This window comes from Sceloporus occidentalis, unplaced genomic scaffold (assembly GCF_023333645.1).
Source record: "Sceloporus occidentalis isolate IW3139 unplaced genomic scaffold, rSceOcc1.0.p SCAF_6, whole genome shotgun sequence".
NCBI lineage: Eukaryota > Metazoa > Chordata > Lepidosauria > Squamata > Phrynosomatidae > Sceloporus > Sceloporus occidentalis.
The window spans coordinates 6,035,576-6,061,892 of record NW_028316986.1 but is presented as its reverse complement, the minus strand read 5'-3'; the positions used below and the strand labels follow the sequence as shown (position 1 = coordinate 6,061,892).

The 26,317-nt window shown below is 42.3% G+C and overlaps 1 protein-coding gene across 1 annotated transcript; it reads left to right on the top strand.

Moving 5' to 3' along the window:
- The first annotated feature begins 1,769 nt into the window (after window positions 1-1,769).
- SOX7 (SRY-box transcription factor 7) lies at window positions 1,770-18,443 on the top strand. The gene is made up of 2 exons (XM_089528376.1): window positions 1,770-2,019; window positions 13,327-18,443. The coding sequence occupies exons 1-2, from the start codon at window positions 1,770-1,772 to the stop codon at window positions 14,250-14,252; spliced, it is 1,176 nt and encodes a 391-aa protein (XP_089384502.1). The 3' UTR covers window positions 14,253-18,443.
- Window positions 18,444-26,317: the final 7,874 nt, after the last annotated feature.

The following is a 26,317-nucleotide window of genomic DNA, read 5'->3' as shown; positions in this document are numbered from 1 at the left end:
AAGAGAGCTGGGTATGTTTAACCTGGAGAAGAGATGGTTAAGAGGTGATATGACTGGCCTGTTTAAATATTTGAAGGGATGTCATATTGAGGAGGGAGCAAGCTTGTTTTCTGCTGCTCCAGAGAACAGGACCCAATGGAGCAATGGATGCAGGCTACAGGAAAAGAGATTCCACTTAAACATTAACTTCTGGACAATAGAAGCTGTTCAAAAGTGGGAGACGCTGCCTCAGAGTCTGCTGGAGTCTCCTTTGGGGGTTTTCAAACAAAAGCTGGATGGCCATCTGTTGGGGGGGGGGGCTTTGACTGTGAATTCCTGCATGGCAGGGGCTAGGACTGGATGGCCCTGTGGTTTCTTCCAGCTCTATGATTCTGTGTTGTGGTTAACTGCCATCAAGTCACCTTTGGCTTCTGGTGGCCCTGTGTGTCAAAGCGCTCCCTCTCCTCCCCTATGATCCTTGCTTCAGGGAGCAGCCAGTGCAGTGGTTTGAGCATCGGACTAGAAACCTAGGAGACCAAGGAAAGATCCATAATGCTGAAGACTTAAGCCTACTCCTAGAATCATAGAAGCATCTAGTGCGACACCACTTGAACTGCCCTGGTTCAGTGCTATGGGATTCTGGGAATGGCAGTTGGCTGTGGTGCCCTGCGGATGAGGCACCGGAGGAGCCAGAGTCCATTCCACTCACAACAGCAAAACTGGGGTCTCAGGATCCCATGGGAGGCTGCCATGGCAGTTAGAGTGGGACCAGAGGAGGTGGATGAGAACAAGCCTCTGGAGTTCCAGGGCAGGAATCAGGGAGGAAATGGAGGGCCAGGAGGATGCAGCTCGAGTCTCCCTTCTCTGGAATGACAACATCGGAAGTGCTCCAAAAGCCCAAACTTTGTCGATGGTTGAAGAGATGCCTTATGAACACAGATGCAAATGCAGGCATTCCAACATGTCCCCAAATCTCAAATGTTTCTGATCCCAGGTATTTTGGAGAAGGGAGACTCAACCTGTAGTAGTAGTAGTAGTAGTAGTAACAATCCTCTGTGCCAAAACAGCCCTTCTTTTGAGGCTGCTAGCATGTGTCTGAGAAGAAACTGAAGGCTGCCACTCAGGGTGAATTCTGACTTTTCAAAGCCGGTTTGCCTTGGCCAACTCTCCCTAGTCTCCCCTTCCTCCATTCGCAAGAGAGAGAGACCCCTCTTTCCCCCTCTAGAGCCCTGAGGGAGAAGGCACTCTGCACTGGCTCAGGAGCACTGCCGCCACCTCAGGCTCCGAGAGAGAGAGAGAGAGAGAGAGAGAGAGAGAGAGAGAGGCGCCTGGGAGCTGCAGCAGCGCTGACTCCTTCTCCTTCTCCTTCTCCTTCTCTTCGTCTGTGGCTCAGGAGAAAAGAAGAAGAAAGAAGGAAGAGGAGGAGGAGGAGGAAGAAGAAGAAGAAGAAGAAGAAGAGAGGGGGAGGGCAGGAAGAAGGTGATGGTGATGAAAACAAAGAGGAAAAGGAGGAAGATGATGAAGATGATGATGAAGAAGAAGAAGAAGAGGAAGAGGAAGGTGTTGAGGGAGGAGGAGGAGGGCGGGCGGAGGGGCGTTGTCCGGGGCCCTCCCTCCCTCCCTCTCTCTCTCTCTCTCTCTCTCTTCGGAGGAGGAGGAGGAGGAGGAGGAGGTGATAAAGGCCGGGGCTCCTGGGGATCCTGGCCGAGAGTCCGAGGCGCCGCTGGAGCGGAGGAGGAGGAGGAGGAGGGCCTGGGTTGGAGTGCTGCTGGCTGCTTCTGGGGCGCAGGATGGCTGCTGCGGGGCTGCGGGGCCCCTTGCCCTGGGAGCCCCTTGGCCTGGCCGCCCTGCCGCCCTCGGCCCCGGCGGGGCTCCCGGCTGCTGCCGCTGCTTCGGGCTCGGAGAAAGGCGGCGGCGCTGCGGCCGAGGGACGGATCCGGAGGCCGATGAACGCCTTCATGGTCTGGGCCAAGGACGAGAGGAAGCGCCTGGCCCTCCAGAACCCGGACCTCCACAACGCCGAGCTCAGCAAGATGCTCGGTACGCAGCCCCTTCCCTCCCCTTCCCCTTCTCTCTCTCTTTCGGCCTCCTCCTTCGCCACTTTCTCCTTCTCTTTCTTCTCCTCCTCTTCCTCCTCCTTCCCAACTTTCCTGCACTTTGTCCTTCTCCTTCTCTTCCTTCCTTTTCTCTTTTCTCCTTCTCCTTTTTCTCTTCCTTCGCCTCCTCCTCCTTCTTCCCTACTTTATCCTTCTTTCCCCATTTTCTCCCTTTTTCTTCCCTGCCTTCTTTTGGAAACTCTTCTCTTCCAGACATTTCTATCTATCCATCTATCCCATCCATCTATCCTATCTATCTATTTGTCTATCTATCTATCATCTATCTATCTATCTATCTATCTATCTATCTATCTATCTCCCTCTCTCTGGAGGAGAAGAGTTTCCAAAAGAAGGCAAGGAGGACAAAGTCTCTCTCCGACGGAACTGATCTCTTCCTCTTTTTTGAGACTCTCGCTTTCAGGGATTGTCTGTCTGTCTGTCTGTCTGTCTGTCTGTCTATCTATCTATCTATCTATCTATCTATCTATCTATCTATCCATCTTTCCCCTGAATGCGATAACCTGAGAAAAGAGGACGAAAGGAGAGGCTCCCTTCTTTCGGAAACCCTTCTCCTCCAGAGAAAGAGAGAGTTACAGAGATAAATGGATACCTAGATTTTATTTTATAACTTAGTATCTCATAAAATAACTTAGTATCTTATTCATATATATATATGTGTGTGTGTGTGTGTGTATGAGATATACAGTATATATATATATATAGTATGTGTATATATAAACGGATGATGTTTCCTTACAACACTATATGTACCTTATTCATTCCTTATTCACATATATATATATGAGATACGCAGTATATAGTATATGTGTGTGTGTATGAATGTGAGATATATATAGTATGTGTGTTTGTGTATATATATATATATATATATGAATGAGATACTAGTTGCGTGGAAAAGGGAAATACTGTATATATGTATAGGCTATACTAAGTTGCGCTGAGAAGAAGGGGAACACACACACACACACACACACACACACACATATATATCTATCTCCCCTTCTTTTTCCTTGCAACTTAATCTCTCTTTGGAAGGACTGATTTCTTCCTCTTTTGGAGACTGTCGCTTTCAGGAGGGAAAGGGAATGGAAAGCAGTAGGAAAGAGGCCCGCTCCTTCTGGTATGATCACTATCATCATCACCATGCAATTATTATTATTATTATTATTATCATTATTATTGTTATCCCACCTTTTCAAACTGGGAGTCGAAGCGGCTTTGCTTTTGGTTCCTGGTGAGCCCCATTTCTCCTGGCGAGGAAAAGATCCCTTCTTCCTCGGTTCCTCCTGGGACTGGGATTGAAAAGGATCCGTTCCCCAAAACGAATCGATCCCGGTTGATCCTCTGAGGCTGCTTTGCCAAGCGAAGGAGGCTTTCATTCCCACGGAACCCTATTCCAATAAGGGAAGACCCGGCATCGATGCCTAGAAATGGACCAGGGTTGTTTATGGAGGGATACATCCTCCCTGCGGGTTTTCCTTCCCAAAGGGCCATGTTTCCTCTCCTGATTCCTTTGGTGGATTGGGACCATTCTTTCATTCCTCGTTATTTTAGGATCAGCCTGGAAGGGGGGAAATGTTCATCTGCTCATGTGGCGCGCATATATATATATATATATATATATATAAAGATTTGCAGCAACAAAGAGGGGGAAAGTAGTAAGAATCAATGGTTTGTTGGGCGATGGTTCCTTTCCTTTTCCTTTCTGGTTTCTTCCCTCTCTGAGCCCTTTGTCTCTTCACGATGAAGTAAGTCTTCTTCCAAATGTGCCACTTGGGTCCCTTCCTTTGAAAAATGCCTTTTAATAAACGATCATAGATCAAACATTCATATGAATGTTTCACAGATGGAAAGCATTGGCAGGACAGGATGAGGCCCCCAGGATAACAAAAACACCAGAAATGCCAACTCTGAGTGTAGCTTGGCATAAGTTTCGAGGATGAAGAGAGGAGAAAACAAAACCTTGCCAAGATGTAGACATTTGCAAGCGATTCCCCCGAAACCAATTGCAAGAGAGCTCCGTTTGCAGGTTCTTCTCTCTCTCTATTTCTGCATTTGTAAATAAAAATGATGGAAAACATTTGGAGATGATTGTTTTTTTACAGCGCAAAGAAACATGCCTTAAAAGCATCTCTCTCTCTCTCTCTAAACTGAGCCCAGTTTCCAGCTTTTGAAAAGTAGAAGGGAAAAGGAACTCAATGGACAAAACGAACAGACAAAAGCAACACTTTTACCACTTTTGCAGAACGAGGGACAACACAGGAAGGAATAAATAGGAATAAACAGGAAAGGGCAAATCTTCTGGGTTTGATTTTGGGGGAAATGAGGAAATGGGATTTTTAAATCATGGGGAGTTTTAAAAAGTTTTAAAAGTGTGAGGAAAAGGCATCCTCTGAATGTTTTCCTTTCCTCCCACAACTCTATGGGATGGATAGTTTCCTAGAGTTAATCCTGGCATATTAATAATATCTATCATTTAATGATAATGATAATAATCATCATTCAACCCTGTTTTATCATCTTAGAAATGATAGCCAAAAAAAGCATCCCAGCAATATATATATATATATCTCAAAGCAGCAAGAATGCATCCATCCACATTGTAGAAATAATCCTGTTTGACACCATTTAATTGCCTTGGCTCCATGCTCTGGGATTCCGGGGATGGACCGACTACAATTCCCAGAATTCCATAGCATGGAGCCATTGCCATTAAAGTGGTGTCAAACTGGATTATTTCTGCAGTGCGGATGCAGCCAGTATTAATAAAACCGGATTCAGCATCAGATGCAAAACCCATGGAAACTAAAATGATCCAGTAAGCAGGAAGCGTGCAGCATTTTAACATTTTCTCTCCATTTGGAAAGTAGCTGCATCTTGTTTTACAAGGGATCTTACTATTTAAAATAGGAAATAATTTGCCATTGGTTGCAGAAGAGACACTTTTCTATCAGTCCATATACAGCAGTTTGCAAGGAAGTAATTTGAAATTGGTTGCAAGAGAGGCACCTTATATATAGCACTTATATATAGGATATATATGTATATGTATGTATATAGAGGCACCTTATATATAGCAGTCTATATATATATAGCAGTTCATAACCAACTCCAGTTTCCATTTGGGAAGTAGCTTTGTGTTGGTCTTGTTGGCAAGAAATCTTACTTTTAAAATAGGAAAAGATTTGCAATTGATCCATCTATAGGTGGAAGTTTGTTGCAGTTGATCTTGTCTGCAAGGAAATAATTTTAAACTGGTTGCAAGAGAGGCACCATATATTGTTGTTGTTGCTGTTGTTGTTGGTCTCTATATAGCAGTTTATAACCAATCCCAGTTTCCATGTGGAAAGTAGCGCTGTGCTGCTGGTCTTGTTCGCAAGAAATCTTACTTTGAAAGATAGGAAACAATTCAAAATTGCTTGCAGGAGAGGCACCTGATATCAGGACCCAGATAGTAGTTGATCTTGTTTGCAAGGAAATAATTTTAGACTGATTTCAGGAGAGCCTCTTGGCAGTTTATAGCCAACTCCAGTTTCTTTCTGGCATCATTTTAGTAAAGTACCCTTTTCATCTGCGGGCGCCTACTCAGGAGTAAACCCATTGGTTTCAATCAGGCTTACTCTTCTAGTGCATTTGGGATTTCAGCCCTGGTCATTTTAGCATCCTAAAATGGTTTCCCTTTGAAGCCAATGGCAGGGCAGATCAGGGCAGACTGCTTTTCAAAAGCATGGAGCCTTTGTCCATGGTCTTCTAAAGGGAATAGGAGGGCATTGCAGTGGCCTCCAGGGCTGCATCCAGACTGCCAACATAATAATCCACTTTAATTGCCAGGGCTCAGTGTCATGGAATCCTGGGAACTGTCATTTTGGCCTCCACAGCATTGAGCCTTGGCAGTTAAAGTGGTGTCAAACTGGATTATTTCTGCCGTGTGGATGCAAGTTTGCAAAATCCTCATTAAAATGAGTAAGAATTCTGACCCCTCAAAGGAAATATTCTTTCAGTCCCCAAATTTCCAGCATTGCAGGGCGAGGCATTGAAAACCACCCAGATCTCTAAATTTGGTTAGCTGCTTTGATTCCCTATATTGATATCAACATCATCATCATCGTCATCATCATCATCATCATCATCTCTCCTGTTTACTGCCTTCATATTCCCTTGGGAACTGAGCCTGTCCCTTTGCTTTGGATGCCTACACTGTATTTTTAAATGTTCAGGTGAAGCTGTAAGGGACTACTGCAAGGATGAAACTTTGGGGGCTGCAGGAAAATTTTATGGAGGAGCAGAATCCTCAATTTGGCACCTTTTTGGTTTGCTTTTGTTTTAATCATTGAGAAAGATTTTGCTTTAAAAAAACCCTGAAGTTTTTAGCAATGTTCTCACAAAACTTTAATAGTCGTGAATTATGTTGTCAGTCGTGCAACTTGTATGGCAATAACTTGGTAATAAATCCTATTGATTTAAGGGTTTCTTTTTACTCCAGACTAAAGCATAGGGTAGTGGTTTGAGCAATGGACTACAGCTCTGGAGACCAGGGTTCATATCCCAGTTTGGCCAGTTTGGAAACCCACTGGGGGACCTTGGGCAACAAGCCACACTCTCTCAGCCTCAGAGGATGGCAATGGCAAAGCCCCTCCGAACAAATCCTGCCAAGAAAAAACTATGATAGGGTCACCATAAGCCAGAAATGACTTGAAGGCATGCAGCGCACACAAAGTATATTGTATCAGCCTCCAGAGATAAAGAAGTACATGGAGAAAGAAGCAGAGATACATTAAGTTTACAAGGAAATTCTGGAGAGTTGGGGATTCGCTGTACATCACACATATTCTGCACAGTGTCCTCGATTTAAGCTTTACTTATTTGTCTCTATTATTATTATTATTATTATTATTATTATTATTATCCTAATTCACAAACCTTTTCCCACAACCAAAAATCTAGGGGGGAAGCATACAAAAACATTAGTGTTAAAAAGTAATTAAACCGTACTCTAGAATCAAAAATTCAATTTAAACAGAATCCCTTCAAAAGGAAGAAACGAAAAAACAGTTTTGCACATTAAGAAAAGCCTCTTATAAGAATAAGGAGCCCTTGCTTTCAGTTGCAGGTAATATAAACATTTTAATAACTCTTGCTTTTCTTTTTTAAGATTCATTTTATCAGTAAGCATTACATGAGACAACATAATTAATAAAATAAAACAGATATAGCAACATTTTAAAGGTTGTTTTCCAATTATTCCATCTACTAGCTTCCTTCAGTTCTCCCTTTTATAACTATGCTTAGTATTTATATATATATTACTCTTACTGTCTTTTGTTCCTAATTTTACACCTTCTTGATTCCATTTTCAATAACTGAACCAATCTGAATTTCCTATATATATATTTAAATCTTCTTCATTAATCTTTGAAACCAATAGTCAACATTTCTTCCCATGAGTTACTTAGATATGTCATTACCGGATCCCAATTTTCAACAAATCTTCCTCGACTTTTATATTTCATTAAACAAGTCCATTTTTTTAATTCTGCCATCTGAAGCAATTTTATCCATTTTGATACGTATTTGTCCCCAATTTCTGATTGTTTTGGTTCCCTTTTTCTGCAGCTTTCAAAACACAGCCCTCTTTGTGCAACCGGGGCTGTACAATATAATTTGGATTGGTGTATTTTATGTATTATATACCATGCATCCCAAGTCATTATCAGTCTGGAAGTTTTGTTTTCTGTTCCTTGCATAGATCTCTGCCTTTGTCCCGGTTGCTGCCCATTCAAGTGGATGTGACCCCTGAGTTCTCCATAATCATGACCCACATCTCTTTCCTCTTGCGTTGCAACCACTTCAAACCTACATAAGTAGCTAGTATTTTTAGGTTTTGGTCCCAGTACGCATCACTTTGCCATTCATTGTATTGAATCCCAGTTGCCTTTTCTTCACGTTGGAAAGAGGTTTTTCTCAAGCTCCTCAAACAGTCGGCTCAGGGCAGCTCTCCATTTCTGGAGTGTATTTTCTGCAAATTGGTGACTTTGCTATTTATTCCCTTCTCACTTGAGATCCTCCCTTGAGTAGGACTGGACCTCTGCAGGAATGACCCCTGCGCCCCAAGAATGCAATTTGTAGCACTGTCTTCGCAATCCTTACTTCATTATTACAGTATTACAAACATTTTTATTAATGGGAAGTCGAAGGCTTTCATGGCCGGCATCCATAGTTTTTTGTGGGTTTTTTGGACTATGTGGCCTTGTTCTAGAAGAGTTTCTTCCTGACGTTTTGCCAGCATCTTTTTTTTGGTACCTTTTTACTGTTGTAATCCCACTTCGATCCTATTATTATTATTATTATTATTATTATTATTATTATTATCTGTGGCTGGCATCTTCAGAGAATGCTTGCCTGGAAAGGACTTGGGTGTGTGTGTGTGTGTGTGTGTGTGTGTGTGTATATATATAGTGTGACCTATATATTGTGTGCAAATCACTCCTGCCTTCCCAGGTCACACAATATATATATAGCCAAGTCCTTTCTAGGCAAGCATTCTCTGAAGATGCCAGGCATAGATGCTGGTGAAACGTCAGGAAGAAACTCTTCTAGAACAAGGCCACATCGCCTGAAAAACCCACCAAAAACTATTGTTATTAATACAAAACAATAGTGCAAAATACTAGTTGGTTGTTGTTGTGTGCTTTCAGGTCATCTCTGACTTATGGAGAACCTAAGGCAAACCTATAAAGGGTCTCCTTGGCAAGATTTCTTCAGAGGGGGTTTGCCATTGCCATCCTCTGTGGCTGAGACAGTATCACCCTCCCAAGGTCCCCCAGTGGGTTTCCATGGCCAAGACGGGACTTGAACCCTGGTCTCCAGAGTCCTGGCCCAATTACGGTTGCCATAATTGTCCACTAAAACCGGGGGCAAAATGTAGGACAAAATCTAGACCAAACTGTAGGACACCTGCAGGACAAAACTCAGCCCAAAATGTAGGATATTTAAGAAAAATGGAGGGCCTTAAATAGCATAGAATTGTAGAATTGGGGGAGACCCCAAGGGCCATCCAATCCAATCCCATTCTGCCATGCAGGAATTCACAATCAAAGCCCCTGCAACACATGGCCATCCAATGGCTGTTTAAAAACTCTATCTACTTTTCACAGCAGAGTTTGGAAAAGTTACTTTTGGGGACTACAACACCCAGAATCCTCAACCAGCATGGCCCCTGGATGGGGATTTTGGATGTTACAGTCCCACCAAAGTCACCTCCCCAAGCTCTGAAAGGATTGCAGGTTAAAGCTCTCCAAAGGCAACAAGCTCTTAATTGTTCATTAAATTTTAATTAACTGCTAATTAAGTTGCTCTATATTGACTCATAAACTCATAAACATATTTTCCATGGCCAATGTGGGCGGGTGAAGCGTGTGTCATTTTCTTCCTGCTGTCTTTCATTGCTGGTCCCCATTTTTAAAAGTGTAAAGAATAAAAGCATTTTATTTTGAACATGGCAGCTAGGCCTAGCCCTCTGTTAGTATGCTATTTGCTAAATATTATAGATATGCATCACTGTCATGACCTCCAAGTCTATTTATCTTGTACGTACATCACTGGTCATGATGTGTGTGGATTTTGGGAGTTGTAGTTCAAAAAACTGACTTCCCCAGGTTCTGGTTTCAACTGATTTTGAAAATGTATGTAGATTTTCAGGAATGTTGTGCATTGTTTCTTTCCGTATATTCAGTTTGTTAAGCTGTTATGTTCCATATCTACACATTAGTTTTAATGTTATCACTTACCTTGGAGTTAACTTTGAAATTATAGACTTAATTTTTGATTATAATTAGCCCTTGAGAAGGGGAGACTGTGAGACAGCAAAGACAGACGGAGCACAATGCACACTTACGACCTTTCATTATGAACATGTATTTTCAGGAAAGGGAGCTAGCATGCTATAATGGTTTGAGCATTGGACTATGACTCTGAGCCCAGGGTTCGAATCCCCATGTAGACATGAAAACCCACTGGGGGAACTTGGGGAAGCGACATTGATTATCGCGTTTGCACTACCAAAGATTGGAATCGCTCCAGCCCTTAAAAAATACGCAGTTAGGTACCCGGTGCAAAATGCACCAGGTTAAGTGCGGTTTTCACTGGCCCCCTTGCAAACCACTCCGGGTTCATTTGAGGCCAGTGTGAATATCATGGAAATAAACCAGTTTCACACCGGGTTATTTCCATAGTGTGAATGGACTCTTAAAGTCAGAAAATACTTTTCATGTTAAAGGTAGGGTTACCAGAGTAAAAGCTAAAGAGGGCTCCTGTACCTTTAATGGATGTGCAGAAGGGGGAATTTGAGCTGGTCTTCACACAAGCAGCAACTCCTGCTGAAAATATTATGCTAACGTCCTAAACTTGGATATTAGAGCAGGAGTTGTTGCTTCTTTTCATGGAGGCAAAAGGTTTTGGGATGTTAAAGACATAGTGTCTTGCCCATGCTTCCCCTGCCAAAGGGGGTCAAGGAATAAATAGAACAAAGACTGTAAAAGAAAGCCATAAAACTCCACTTCTCTGTAGTAGCTATATTTTAAAAACTGCATCTCCCTTTCTTCAGTGCAGCTGACAATACAAGTTAGAACAAAATGCACTTCAAACGATGGATAATACTAAACTTTAAAAGCTAATGAATTAAACAAATCTTATTGTATTGAAAATGACACAAAAAACTAATTGCTCGATATGATTAATATGTCATAGTATTTTAATCAGTCTTAACTGTTCCAAACTGCAGTTAAGAAACCAGAAGAAGACTAGGGCTTGGAATATTATTATTATTATTATTATTAATATTAATATTAACCTTTATTTATAAAGCGCTGTAAATGTGAATAGCAGCAGTGAAGAAACTAGACAAGATCATGAACTGTATACTAAAGATATAGTTAAAGTTAGGATGGTCCGTGCCATTGTTTTTCCCATTTCTATTTTTGGCCATGGAAGGTGGACAGGAAAAAAGGCTGATAGGGAGAGAATCAATTCATTTGAGTTGTGATGCTAAAGAGATTGACAGATACCATGGACTGCTAACAAGGTGCATGAAATGGTCTCATAGCACTTCAAGCCAGAACTCTCCCTAGAAGCCAAAATGACTAAACTGAGGCTGTCGTACTTTGGCCATATCATGAGAAAACATGACTCTCTAGAAAAGACAACAAGGGGCTGGGTAAAGGAGAAGGCAGTAGGAAAAGAGGGTGGCCCCATTCCAAATGGATAGACTCAATCATGGAAGCCACAAACCTGAGTTTGGAAGACCTGAGTTGGGTGACATGGAGGTCTCTCATTGATGGGGTTGCCATAAGACAAAGTCAACTTGACTACAGTTAACAACAATAAGCATGACTTGTTGTTTTGTTGTTGACCGTCCTCGAGTCAATCTTGACCCATGGCAACCCTGCTGCTGAGACATCTCCAAGACCTTCCGTCCTCCTTGCTCTGCTCAACTCCTAACAAACTCATACTCAAAGTGATCTCTTTAATAAAGTTCATCCATCTTGCATGCAGCCTTCCTCTCTATTTCCTCTACCTTTCCTAGCATTACTGTTTATTCTAGTGATTCATGCCTTCTCATGATGTATCCAAATTATGACAACCTGAATTTTGTCATCTTGGCTACTAGAGAGAATTCTGACTTGATCTGCTCCAAGACCCATTTGTTTGTCTTTTTGGCTGTCCATGGGATCCTTAGCACTCTTCTCCAGAACTACAGCTCAAATGAGTTGATTTTCCTCCTTAATTGTCCAGCTCTCAGATCCATACATGGCAAGAGGGAATGCAATGGCTTGTATGATTCTAACATTTGTGCTGAGTTGTATATCCTTGCATTTTAGGATCTTCTCTAGTTCTTTCATAGCTGTCCTTCCTATTCTTAATCTTCTGATTTCCCGGCTGCAATCTGCATTTCTATCAATACTTGATTCCAGGTATGAGAATTCTTTTACTATTTCTATTTCTTTGTTGTCTAATTCAAATTTGTGTAGGTTCTCTGTGGTCATTATTTTTGTTTTCTTTATGTTCAGCAATAGACCTGCCTTTGCACTTTCTTCCTTGATCTTTCTTAGTAGTCCTTCTTCTGTGTCCAAGCCTGCTTTTCTTACAATTTGTTCTGCATATAAGTTGAACAAGTATGATGGTAGGATGCATCCTTGTCTGACCGCTTTGCCAGCTGGGAACCATTCTGTTTCTCCATATTCTGTTCTGACAGTAGCCTCTTGTCCTGAGTACAGTTTCCTCATTAGGACTATCAGATGTGTTGGCACTCCCATCATGTCTTTAAGGGTCTTCCATAGCCTTTCATGATGTACGCAGTCAAAGGCCTTGCTATAGTCTGTGAAGCACAAGCTGATTTTCCTTTGGAATTCCCTGGTGCGCTCCATTATCCATCGTATGTTTGCAATGTGGTTCTTAGTGCCTCTAGGTTAAATGAATTCAATACTTTCACTTGGTATTTAGGCAGAACGCTGACTTGCTACTAGCTTCTTTCTCACTATCTACTTTGTCTGTCATTAATTTGTCCTGGGCCTTATTGCTGTTTTGAAAACACTACTGTACTGTGAGACTGAAACATTGGGGCCTTTGTTATTTAAACACAAAAAGCCACGAAGAGGACACATGAAAGCACTTCATAAAATGGCGAATGGTGTTTACTTTGAAATGGGTCAGATTTGGGTCAAAGTGTTTAATATTACAAGCCAAGTATCCTTTATCTGAAACTCCAAATGGTCCAGAATGTGAAACCTTTTGTGTGCTGAAATGATGCCACAAGTTTAATGCAAACAGAGTAGATAGGCTGAGATAGTGACACCTTTGCTTTCTGATGATTCAGAGTTTGTTTTATGCACAAGATTAAAAATATTGTATTAAAATATTAAAAATATTGCTGGTAGTTTAATTCTGTTTTAACCTCCATCTTTTATATGTTGAAACTATATTGTACTCATTTTAATTTGTAAACCTTTATGAGTCTCAGGTTTTTTTTGGGGGGGGGGCATGGAATGAATAACGCTAATAATAATAATACAGTAGGATTTAGGCCAGTATTTCCACAAATTAAATCTCTGCCCCTGGAGTTCACAGTACAATGGAGAAAATAATACAGGGCATGAGGAAAGAGTGATGATCCCCTCCTTGTGAGTCCATCTATACATTATTATAATGGGGAAATATCTCCTCCTTACTTTTGCAGGCAAATCCTGGAAGTCCTTAACCCCATCCCAGAAGAGGCCCTATGTCGAAGAGGCAGAGAGGTTGAGGGTTCAACACATACAGGACTACCCCACCTACAAATATCGCCCTAGAAGGAAGAAACAGGTGAAACGGATCTGCAAGCGGGTAGATCCAGGATTCATCTTGGGAAACCTCTCCAGAGATCAAGACCACATGCTAGAAAAGAGGACATGTGGCAGGGCAGCAGGTGAGAAAGACGGACAGCCCGAATACTCTCCTGCTTCCATGCTTGGGAGATACCGGGAGGCACCAGGCAACAGTACCAACAACCTTGGTACCCAGATGGACAGTTATCCGTATGGGTTGCCAACACCACCTGAGATGTCCCCATTGGATGTCATCGACCCGGATCAAAGTTTCTTCTCCAGCCCTTGCCCGGAAGATCCTCACCGCCACCAGATGCCCGGAGCCCCTTACTCTCTGGAATACAACCACAGCCCCCTCCAGTGTAACCAGCCTCTGAGCCACATGCCAGTTGCTCAGGCCCCTTCTTCCATCCATCCCTCACCGTCTAGTTGTCCCGGAGCTCCATCTTTGGGAAATTATTACCCCCCAGTTTTCCATCCCACTCTCCATGCTCCCAACCTCCAGGCCCACCTCGGCCAACTCTCTCCTCCTCCTGAGCACCAGAACTTCGACACTCTCGACCCTTTGAGCCAAGCAGACCTACTGGAGGAAATGGATCGCGATGAGTTCGACCAGTATCTCAACACCCCGGGACTTCAGGAGCCTAGTGGGCTGGTAATCAGTGGACATGTCCAGGTGTCACAAGTGGCCAATGGGTCACAAGCCATCGCTTCTGCCTCTTCCTCCTCTGAGGCCAGCCTCATTTCGGTCCTCGCAGATGCGACGGCCACTTATTACAACAACTATGGTGTTTCCTAGGCTGGAAAGAGCCAACTTCATCCCCATGGACCAATTCAGGACAGACTGGGTCATTTTATGGGCCAAAAAGAAAAAGGTCTGCGGGCATCTCCAATCTCCTCTCTGTTGTCCCTTATTCTCAGGGTTGCCCTGTCTGGGACTGAAATTGCTTTGGAGTTGACTCTGGACTAAGTCACCACTATAATTTATCAGTCTACTATAATTTATCAAATCTCCCATGGCACCATACCCTCTCTAAATGTTGAGTATCTGGACTTCAGAATGAGCTTTCTATCCCGCTGAGAAGGACAATGCAAGGGTGTTGGGATGACATATTAAAATCCAGTCCAACAGGTTAGCTATACATTGGCCACATTAGGGCTTTAAAATACCTGTGTCCCCCATGCCATGGCTACCGGCTGATCTGTACACTGAAATATATTCAGATGGGAAATGAGTAGTTTCCTAATCTTGAAGCTGTATAAGATCAAACCTGAATGGCAGACTTAAGGCCTCGATCATTTTGATTATTTCCAGCTAGAGTAGATCCAATGGACTGTTGGATAGTCAGTCTACATATAGGTAAATCCCATTGATTCAATGAGTCTACTGTAGCCAGGACAAACAACAGACATTTTAGGGGATTGTCTCTGTACTTAATGCAGTTGCTGCAGTTTGATACTGTATGGAATCCTGGGATGCGTTGTTTGGTCAGTGACTAAGAATTTTCTGCTAGAATGCTCTAATCCAATGGTTTCTAATCCTCGCAAGTGGTTTGGATTTCAGCTTTCGGTTTGGTCAGTGGTCGAGGATTCTGGGAGCTGGTTCAAAACATATAGGATCACCACTGTTCTGGTGCCTATCTACAGAGAGTTCAAAGTTCCCCACCAAACTAGAAATCCCAGGACGCTGTAAGGTAGATCTGTGACAGTTAAAGTGATATGAACACTATACATCTGTTCAGTGCATTTACTCTGAGCAGTCTCCTCCTTAACTTTAACTGGTCAAATCAACAGTAAAGGGAGCTGTCCAAGGTGCTCAACTCTATCCCCAGAACAGGTTCATCATTTTTGGGGTAGTTTGTTTAAAGTTTGGAATAAAACCTGGAGCAGATTCACTGTCCTCCTTCTCCTCCTTGCCTAGTTGTTGTGCTCTGAAAAAACAAGAAAAAACATCTTCCAATCTGAATTCTTTCTCCAGGCTAGCTTTGAGTGAGAATTTCACCTTTTGATTTAAACATTATTTCCCCCACTTTTTGTAAACGTCTTCATTTAATTGGTGAAAGTTGTACTGCACTACTAAAAACAACAACAAACTATAAACCTGGCTCTCAGAGCATTTCTGTGCAATGTGAGCAAGATATGAACCGTCCATTTTGAAGCACCTCTGCTTGTGCTTTCACAGGTGCTGTGAAAAACTCATCTCCAGGCTGTCAAAAGATTAAAAAAATAAGTGTACAGCTGGTAGCTCTTGTAATAGTCACAGAAATCCCTGGCAGACTTGAATGTATGTCAGTAACTTGCAACAGAGCTGCAATTTCCTCTTCTCGGTGTGTGCTTGTTATCGCCTCCACTGTTGTGGGTGCGGTTGTATTTGGTGTGCTGTTTGTACCTCCTTGATTTTCCTGTCGGAAACTTGGAGAGAGGAGAAAGCCCAGGAGGAGATGCAGATGGCTCCTTGGAAACCTCTGCCTGCGCTTTCACAAGTGCTGTGAAAAACTCATCTCCTGGGTGTCAAAAGATTGATGAGATGCAGGGCATCCAGAATCAGGCCTTGCAACATTTTTGTACTTAACTTTTACAGCAATGTAAAGAAGAGGAATTGGATCAAAGCATCACCGGATCAGATTGTTTCTCTGATCTAAATTATGCCTCCTCCAGCAAAACTGTGGAGCTAAATGGAAGCTTCCAAGAGGAAGGTGATATAGAAGTGGGGAAAGCGTTCAAAGACCCTATCACTAAAAGTTCCCAAAACTTGAACCTTTTGGATGTCAACTCCCAGGTTTCCTAGCCATTGGCCATGGTGGTTAGGGCTTCTGGAGATTGACATCCAAAAGATCCATTCCCGGTGTCAGTGCTTCAGTCCAGTTTATTTCCCTTGGCATTGCAACTGCTCTTAACTTCGGATCTGAGTCTGCATCGATACTGCAGAATTAATGGAGTTGATTAATAAGTAATATCTCTTCCATGTTGCTTTCTTCCCTGTCCAGCTTTCACAACTGTACATGGAAATTGGCAGTACTATGGCATGGATGATCCTGACTTTGGTATTCAGTGATATATCTTTATACTTGACGATTTTATATAGTTCCTTCATGGCTGACATTTCCAAATCTAAGGCTGGATCCACAGTGGAGAAATAATGCAGTTTGACACTGCTTTAAGTGCCATGGCTTACTGCTGTGGAATTCCGGGATCTGTACTTTTGTGAGCTCTTTAGCCCCCTGTTTCAGAGAACTCCAGTGCCACAACAAACTACAAATCCCAGAATTCCATAGGATGGAGCCATGGCAATTTAAGTCAAATTGTATAAATTCTGTAATGAAAAAACAGCCTAAGAGAAGCCAGTGTGGCTACTGAGTCAACAAAACATCTTATGGACCAATAATGTGTAGGTTCATTTACAAAATGGCTCTTAAAAGACTCAAGATTTTTAAATTTCGGAAACATGGTTTGTCAAGTCAGCCATGTAGAAAAATGGCTTTTAGAAAAATTATTCCCTGCAAAAGTGTCTGTTTATAGGAGGAAGATGCATACTTGTCTACATCAAAGGAGGGCATTACTGATCAACATTTGGCCTTTTTGGTTGCAGCAGACTCAGACTGCTCAGTGATGGGTTTTGTATTTCTAAAATCATAATGAAGTTACTAGGCTGGTCATGCTGTAATGCCCTTTGCACAGTTATAGCAAATGCCTCAGACCATGACAATGCCACTTACGAAAACAAAACTCATTCCTTTAACATTATTTTCCTATGCAGTGCTGAAACTAATTGGTTTTTTCAACAGAGGAAAGCATAAGAACGGAAAAGGAGCCCAGAGATCCTACAGAAATCCCATATACTCCCTTTGCCTTCCCTTGAAGTAAATAATACAATAATAACAGTAATGAATAATTCACCGAAGCTCTTGTGAGAACCAAAATATGCTGTCTGGAGCAATTGCCTCACTCCTGACTGTTAAATTAAACTCTTAATCTGTTAAACATAGTCTGAACCCAGGACTTCTGAGCAGCTGCATCTACACTGCAGAATTAATACCGTTTAACACTGCTTTAATTGCCATGGCGTACGTCTATGGAATACTAGGATTTGTAGGTTTGTGAGATATTTAGCCTTCCCTGCCAGAGAGCTCTGGCACCACAACAAACTACAAATCCCAGAATTCTATAGGATGGCCCCATGACAGTTAAAAGTGGTGTCAAACTTAATTAATCTGGAGAATTGGTCACAGGGCCTTGGGCAGTCCTCCTTCCAAATCTGATTATCCCAGGTCCTGAGATTCAGTACCCAAATCTGTGGCCTAGGAATGATTTCTTGTGTCACAGAAGCCAGAAAAGCCATTGGTGAAATAATTAAACATGATACACTAAATACAATGGGCCCTTGGTTTGGTTCCAGGATCCCCCGTGGATACCAAAATCCATGGATGCTCAAGTCCCATGAAATACAAGGGCGTGGTAAAATGGAGTGCCTTATATAAAATGTCAGCATCAAAGTTTGCTTTGCTTTTGGATCCATGGATAACGAATCTGCAGATATGGAAGGCTGACTGTATTAACCACGGTTTCACAGAGTACGGCCGTTGAAATTTAAAAATATCACACAGATCAAATCTGGTAGCTTAAGCACTAGGCACAATTGCACAGGGGAGGCCATTGACATTTTTAAAATGCACACACACCAAGTCCCATGAATGAGAAAGACACTCACACCACTTTTTAATGGCAGCTCTTTGGACTCCAGATTTCTTCTCCTTGTCCTGAGGTTTGGTTTGGAGAACATCCAGGCTCTGAGATTGGGCACTCCTATATTTCAGTGCCATGTTTTATTCCAATTGTGCATGGGTGCAAAATATCATGGCATCCTGGCTAGACTCAGAATTCAAAGATATAGCCGTGTTAGTCTGTAGAATCAGTATATAGAGAGATCTTGTAGGGCCTTTGAGACTAAGTGAAAGAAAGAAGTTGGCAACATGAGCTTTCCTAGACTTCAGTCTACTTCCATCTGAGCAAGTAGGCTTAAGTCTATGAAAGCTCATGCTGCCAACTTCTTTCTTTCACTCAGTCTCAAAGATAGTACACAATCTTTCTGGCCATACTCAGTTGTCTAGCAGTCCATTGTGGAAGTGGGTTGTAAGTTGAGACATCTAGTTCTTCTGTGGAACACAACTAGGGTTGCCAGGGTGAAAACTGGAGAAGGCTCCTGTGCCTTTAATGGCTGTATAGAAGAGGTCATTTTGGCAGGTGTTGCTTATCATACAACCAGGTAACATCATCTGCTGAAATTTCCTTTTCCACTCAAGGTTTAAAGATACAGGAGCCACTAGGTCCAGCTTTGATTTTGGAAGCACTGAATTCAAACCACAGAGCTATGCCTTCTGTCTCTGACCTTTCCCATATGTCATGGGGCAGGAAGCTGAGGGCCTTCAACCGATTGTCCAAACTGGAGTAAACCCTCTTGAATCAATAGGATTTACACTTGGGTCAAGAACCCATTTTTGTTCCTCTGCCATGCTGGCTGGAAAAGCCTTTTTTGGCCTTAAAACCATGGCAAAAAAAATGCCGCCTTTCATTCCCATTTTGGGGCATATTCATGGGCAGTGTTTTTTGGATTATGCACCCCTTGGAGGTATCCTGGGTACAAATGTGACCTAAAAGCCTCCAGCAGTTGATCATCCCTGGTCTAAAAGTATCTTGTGAAGTTTTAGGAGTTGGAAAGATTTCTTCCTGCCATTCCAGGACTGGTTTTTTGGAGTCTCCTTCCCACAAAAAGGACTAGACCCTTGCATTTGTGAAGGTACACAATTTACAGCCATGTCTTTAAAAATCTGACCTAAAATGTGGCAAAATAAGATTAAACGAGCATTACAAGAATGTTGATGCATCATTTTCTTTTTTCAGATAGAGAATGCCAGTTGAAAGCTCTGAGTACTGTGGCACTGAACAATTCATTTGGTTTGGGGTGCTTGTGATTTTTCCCACCACACTATGGAAGAGGCAACACAGAATTCTGCCCATGCTCAGACACACTGTTGATCGGTCCACATGTACCCTTTTGCTGGTACCAAATACACCTTGATATCCACTGGGGTTTGGTTCCAGGACCTCCCCATGGATACCAAAATTCAGAGATTCTCAAGTCCCATTATATGCAATGGTATAGTAAAGTGATGTCCCTTGTATAAAATAACAAATCCGTGGATACAGACTGCACAATGTCTGGAGAGATCTTTGTTGGAAAGAATACATACCATGAGTGCTTCATTTATAATAAAGCATCCTGGAAGAAAGATACTTCAATATTTAGACATTGAAAGTCCTCCCCTCTTTTTCCATATTGGTCTTTTTCTGCCCAAAACAATATTGTACATATCTGTATACTTTTCAGACCGTTTCCTGACCCATCTCACCTTTTGTATGGCTAGAATGTCTCGTCTGGAGAGAAATGGACTCTGTGTCTTTGTTAATCAGCTATTTAACAGAGTCTGTCTTAATGTAATGATTAGTTAGCCGGTTTCTATAATTCTGTTTTTGGTTTTGTTTGTGTTTCTAGTTTTGTTCTTGGAGTGTGTGCTTTAATATCCCAATAAAGCTTTTATATCTATGAAAACCAAAATAAATAAATAAAACATAAGAAAAGTTAAGCCAATGTTTTGCTTCTTGTTTTACATTTCTCCGTCGCTGAAGCCAGGACAGGCAAAGCTAAGACTCTGACAGCGAAGCCCCCTTTTACAAAGGTTTCTTATTTTATTCATTTTATTTATTGGAGTTATATCCTGCCTTTCTCCAAAAATGGGATTTGTGCCTGACCATCCCCCATTTCCCTCCTCATCCTCTGTCCAGCTGGAAGGTCTTTAGCAGCATCAGCATCGGAAGGATAGGAAAGGAAGGCTGAAGAAGCACAGACTTTCTGTGTTGAGTTGCAGCAGTGTATCAGCAGTAGACAATGCAATAACAATAATAATGAGATTTTACTCTAGCCGATCATAGATTTCTTCCATCACCCCTATGACAACCCCCTTAATCTTTAGAGCTGGATATCATTTTGCCTCTCCATCACTTCTTCCTTAGATTAGACATATTTATTTCCTTCAACTTTTCATCAGACTTTAGCCGTTTCATCAGACATCTCTAGCTTACTGCCTGCCTCTGGGTAGCTTCCCATTTGTCCATTTGTTGTCACTTGAGGTCAAACTGACATTGGCTCTTGGTGACCCTATGAATGAGAGACCTCCAAAAACTCTGGTCATAAAAAGCCCAAAATAGCAGAAATGGATACACAGGCATCATCCATCAGTTAACAAAGCCTCTGACAGTGAAGATGCTTCTTATAGAGAATTTTATGTCCTCCCTTTTTTCCTCCCTCATCCTCTGCCTAGCTGCAACTTTTTCAGCTGCATCAGCACTCAGAGAATGATGAAGTGCTGGTGATGTTTGATGTCAGGTTACAGCATTAGTCTGCATTAACTAACGCAATAAATAAGGCTCGCGCTAGGGAAAAATTCTACTGTAACTGCTTTTAGCTGTGTGCATATGCCTGCAACAGGCAATGTCAAACAGAACTGTCTCCAGCTTCTCTTACCAAGCATACATGAAATGCAAGACAGAGAGAAAACAGGGGAACAGATAAACCTGTCTCACCAGCTACTCGCCTCCCAACATGTTAGAGAAAACAGATCTATACATTTGGCCACCAAAATAGAAATCATAAGAAAAGTGGAAGCTGGTGAAAGAAGAAATCATCTCTGACTGCACTTTGGAAATCGCTTCCAAACTGTCTCTACAAGGTTAACATTTTGTTCACTTACACAAGGCTTACCTGACCTGATTGTTTCATTGCATGGGCTTGTTGTTAACTTTGAATTAAAAAAAACACCTTTGTGCATCTACACTGCAGGAATAATGCAGGTTGACATCACTTTAAGTGTTGTGGCTCCATCCTATGGAATTCTGGGATTTGTAGTTTTGCAAGGTCTTTCGCCTTCTCTGCCAAAGAGTTCTCGTGTCTCCCAAGGCTACATATCCCGGGATGCTATAGGATGGAGCCATGGCAGTTAAAGTGGTGTCAAACTGAATTATTTTCACAGTGCAGATGTACCTGTAGAAACTTATCCCTACTTTTTCCATGTTATCTTTAACTCTGGTACCAAATGTTGCATTAAGGGGTCTAAGAATACATCTATCTTGCCAACTGAGTTATATCTGTAAACTTCTTCAATTAAGAATGGAAAATGCAGAGTCAAGGGGGCAAAAACTAAAACCCCAGCCAAGCAAAGTTCTTGGACTCCAAACATGAGTCCCTCCCTTGGCTGTAAAGTGACACCAGGGATTTTTCTGTACTGCCATCAGAAGGACAATCTCAACTGAGTAAAGGAGATATTTTTATGGCAGCACACAGTCATACAGCCAGTGGCATCACTAGGGTTGGCATCACCTGTGTAGTAACTTACAGTGTCACTCACGCATTGACCTCCTCCCATAGCACACCATACAGAATCCTTAGTAATGCTTTTAGTACTAATGTTACTTGTAAATCATAACTCCCATATATCACTGAATGCAATGGCAATAGTTGTGAATTAAACAACTAGCAAAATTAAAACTATACCTTTGAATTACAGTAGCATATGCACATGTGACATAGCAGCTTAAGTGTTGGACTATGAGTCTGGAGACCAGCATGGCCATGAAACCCACTGGGCAAGTCACAGTCTCTCAGCCTCAGGAGAAGAGAAAGGCAAACCTCCTCTGAACAAATATTGCCAAGAAACCCCATGATAGTTTCACCTTGGGGTCGCCATAAGGCAGAAATGACTTGAAGGCTCACAACAACAACAACAAACAACAGCTGCACACACAGCCTAAACATATTTACATGCACATAGTTTCAGGTGGCTAAGATGAAAATTTGGTAAGATGTGATGTTGTTCAAGAAAATTTTAAAAGAATAGATTTTAAAAAAATCTGAGGCATCCTGGCTTAAGGAGACTATATGTGAAAGGGATCTAGGAGTCCAAGTAGACCACAAGTTGAACATGAGTCAACAGTGCGATGCGGCAACTAAAAAGGCCAATGCAATTTTAGGCTGCATCAATAAAAGTATAGTGTCTAGATCAAGAGAAGTAATAGTGCCACTGTATTCTGCTCTGGTCAGGCCCCACCTGGAATATTGTGTCCAGTTCTGGGCACCACAATTCAAAAAGGACGTTGAGAAACTGGAGCGTGTCCAAAGGAGGGTGACCAAAATGGCGAAGGAACGACTTAGGGAGCTGGGTGTGTTTAGCCTGGAAAAGAGAGGGAGCAAGCTTGTTTTCTGCTGCTCCAGACACTAGAACACAGAACAATGGATGCAAGTGATTCCAGCTAAACATTAAGAGGAAATTCCTGAAAATAAGAGCTGTCTGACAGTGGAAGACACTCCCTCGGAGTGTGATGGAGTCTCCTTCTTTGGAGATCTTTAAACAGAGGCTGGATGACTATCTGTCAGGGATGCTCTGATTGAGAGTGCCTGCATGGCAGGAGGTTGGACTGGATGGCCCTTGTGGCCTCTTCCAACTCTATGGTTCTATTCTACTCCATTCTATTCTCTTCCTCCCACCAAACCTCTGTTCACTCACACCATCTCTTCAACTGAGCTCCAGCGTTTTAAAGGGACATACACCACAGCCAGTTTTTGCCAAGAAGGAGATGTTTGGGAAACAGGGCATCACCTGGTGCCCTTTTAGGGCATCACCTGGTGTGGGCCACACTCCTCGCATCTTTCTAATGATGCCCCTGCATTCAGCATATGCATGTTCAGATGGAAAGAAAGGAAACCTATCTCTTAGACAAGCTGAAGAAGAATCCCAAATTAAATCAATGTAATGTCTGTGCAGGGTAGATTTGCAAGATTATCATCATGAGGAGAAGGCTACTGACTTTGGTAATGTGATTATCGCTGTCGCTGGAATGCTTTGAGGAGCAACCTTTAAACATATAATTACTTCATAAGCTGCTTGATTGCACTTAATTGCTTTATTAAAAAGCCTTGCTGTGGTATGATAGAGGGATTCCACCTAACCAAGGTTGAGCAGCATTCATCTCTCTGCCAAGTGTAAACCTTATATTGGTGGCTTATTGACGGATTGATTGGGGTGTGGATCATTTAGCAAACACCCACTTTCGCTCTTTCCGTGTCTCTGTCTCTCTCGTTCTAAGCCTATTCTCAGATCTGACTGGTGCAAAATGATAGGCGCCTTCCGGGATCACTGATGAGACCAAAGATCTTGATATCCTTTATCACAATGATAGCATCTCACCGCTTGGCAATTAAATAAACTCACATTCCAGCAACACTCAGGAGCGACTAACTAACCGCCTTCATGGGGTGCATTCTTGTAGTTTTCCATGGGACATCTTGATGTTTATTATGGTGTCATGAAATCATAGAGTTAGAAGGGACTGGAGAGGCATCTAGTCCAACTCCCTGCCTTGCAGGAATATGCAAGCAAAGCACCTCCAAAAGAAAGCCATCCAACTCCCGTTCAAAAACTTCCAAAGAAGGAGAAGCCACTACCTTCTGAAGCAGTCTGTTCCACTCTTGAACAGCTCTTACAGTCGTCCTAATGCTTAGGTGGAATCTCTTGGCTGAGATTCTGCATCGCAACCTATATTATGTAACTTTATGAATCTTCATCTGTGTTGCAGAGATGCAATGACACCCTGTTAGTGAATAGAGAAGATGCATATCAAGTGTATATCAGGGCAAAAACAAAAATAATGACCATGGAAGTACTGCATGAATTCATCCTTGACAACTACAAAATAGAAATAGTCAATGAATAGCCATACGTTGGATCAAACTTTGATTAGAATGGAGTCAAGAAATCAAAAGAAGACTAGTATTGGAAAGGGAAGCTATGAAAGAACTAGACAAGATCCTAAAGACCAAAGATGTAACACTGAATACTAAAATTAGGATCATCCAAGCCATTGTATTCCCCATCACCATGTATGGATGTGAGAGCTGGACAGTAAAGAAAGTGGATAGAAAGAAAATCAACTCATTTGAGATCTGGTGCTGGAGAAGAGTGCTGAGGATACTGTGGGTACGGCACCAGCAAGAGTGCTACAATAGGCATTGGGCTCTTCTGATGTGCACTGGGTACTTCTGATGCACTGTCAGGGATGATGGGAGTTGTAGCTCTTCACCTCTGGCTCGAACTCACCACCTTGTTACGCACCGGCGCTGACCAGTTTTGGCCAGTGGTTAAAGCTTTGCTCTAAAGCAGCAGAGTTACAGAGAATAGGCTGAAGACCCTGACAAACTCTCCAAGCCTTCTCACTCTTGCTTCCACAGAAGTCTTCCCACTTCTTCAGGATCCAGCTGGCTCTTGTATCTTCACTCAAGACACCAGACAACTCAGTAGTCTTATATAAAAGATCTACTTTATTCTACTATATACAGCTCCAAAACTATCCAACACAACTCCAATACAACTCCTCACTAGTATCCACTACTACCCACAGCTACTACCCACAAAATACATTAGGAATCATAGCCATTATTATAGTCCTTGGATCATACCACCCACTCTTGTCAGTTTCCACCCAGTGGTCGTGTACATCCACTCTTATTGGTTCTCTTGTTTCTACCCAGAATTAATGATTTCATCATCTCAGCCTTGACCACTTAACAATTTTCAGGTGTGTTCAATTATCCACTTTACATTTCTGTCCTTGGCATTCAGGACTTGTTAATTGCATTATCTTTTACACCTGTGTGGCTCTTAATTTGCTTCTGCTGAGTCACCCTGACTCTCACATACAAGTTTTATTTCAATCACTGTATGTCCCATGTTGCTTTTTCCTTAACATGCACATCAGGTGCTCCTGTTGTGCTCCAGCAGTTTCTAGCTCATGTCCAGATGCACACTGGGAAGTGCACCAATGCACATTGGTGCCCATGGCACACTGGCCATGGTGCATCAGTCACTTCACCATTGTGCAATGGATGCCCGTATGTAGTAATGTCACAGCAGCCCATAGGAAAATGCAGACATTGCAAAGCGGCTCATTTCTATTTCTTCAGTTCACACCTAAGTCCACTTTAAAAGATGCAAGTCCCATATTGAATTCTTGTCTTTCAATCTGAATTTGTGGGTTCATGTCCTGGTCTGTGGAGTAGCAGACAACAGACTCTAATGCACTGTGATTTCTCTGCAATCGGGCAAAGAAACTACCTACTTGAAATTGGTTCAAACAGCTTAATTTCAAAAGCCATGATCTGCCATTCTCTGATGAAGCACCGAACACCTGTACGATATCAGCACTCATGTCAATGCTGAGGCTGAATTTTTACACGCAGCTATAGATTGTCATGTGCTGACAGACCTCAGCTCAAACATCCAAGCTTCAGTGTAAAACAGCAAGCTTTATTAAGAAGCCTAAGCGGTTCACAGTATGGCAACATTGCTAGGACTGAAGCAGTTTGATTGCACAGTATAATAAAAGCACAAAGCAACTGAAACTTTTTTTCATGTTCAAACTTCATTTGTCACAAAAGCAAAACATTTCCTTTCCCAATCCCCAGACTCTATGAAATCTGGGGATTGGAGGAAAATCTAATGGGGAGGTAGCAGAATTCAAATGTGGGGGCAATGCTTTAGGTTGCTCCCTCCTATTGCTATACCCTTGTTTCTCTCATCTTAAAATTGAGGCAGACATTGGGACAATGCAATGCTTTGAATAATCTGGACAAAAGTTGTGTAACGTTTTGCAGTTCCTTGAACTGTGCACAACAGGAACAGTCTGGTACACAGAGAAACTGTTACAATGTCCTCCCCTGTCAACTGTCTGGCTGCAGTATTCTGGACCAGATGAGGTTTC

Excerpts from the sequence above, each read along its gene's own strand:
- SOX7 (XM_089528376.1), top strand. The coding sequence starts at position 1,770 with ATGGCTGCTGCGGGGCTGCGGGGCCCCTTGCCCTGGGAGCCCCTTGGC. Across the intron at positions 2,020-13,326 it reads CGAGCTCAGCAAGATGCTCG|GCAAATCCTGGAAGTCCTTA; the intron begins GTACGCAGCCCC and ends TTACTTTTGCAG.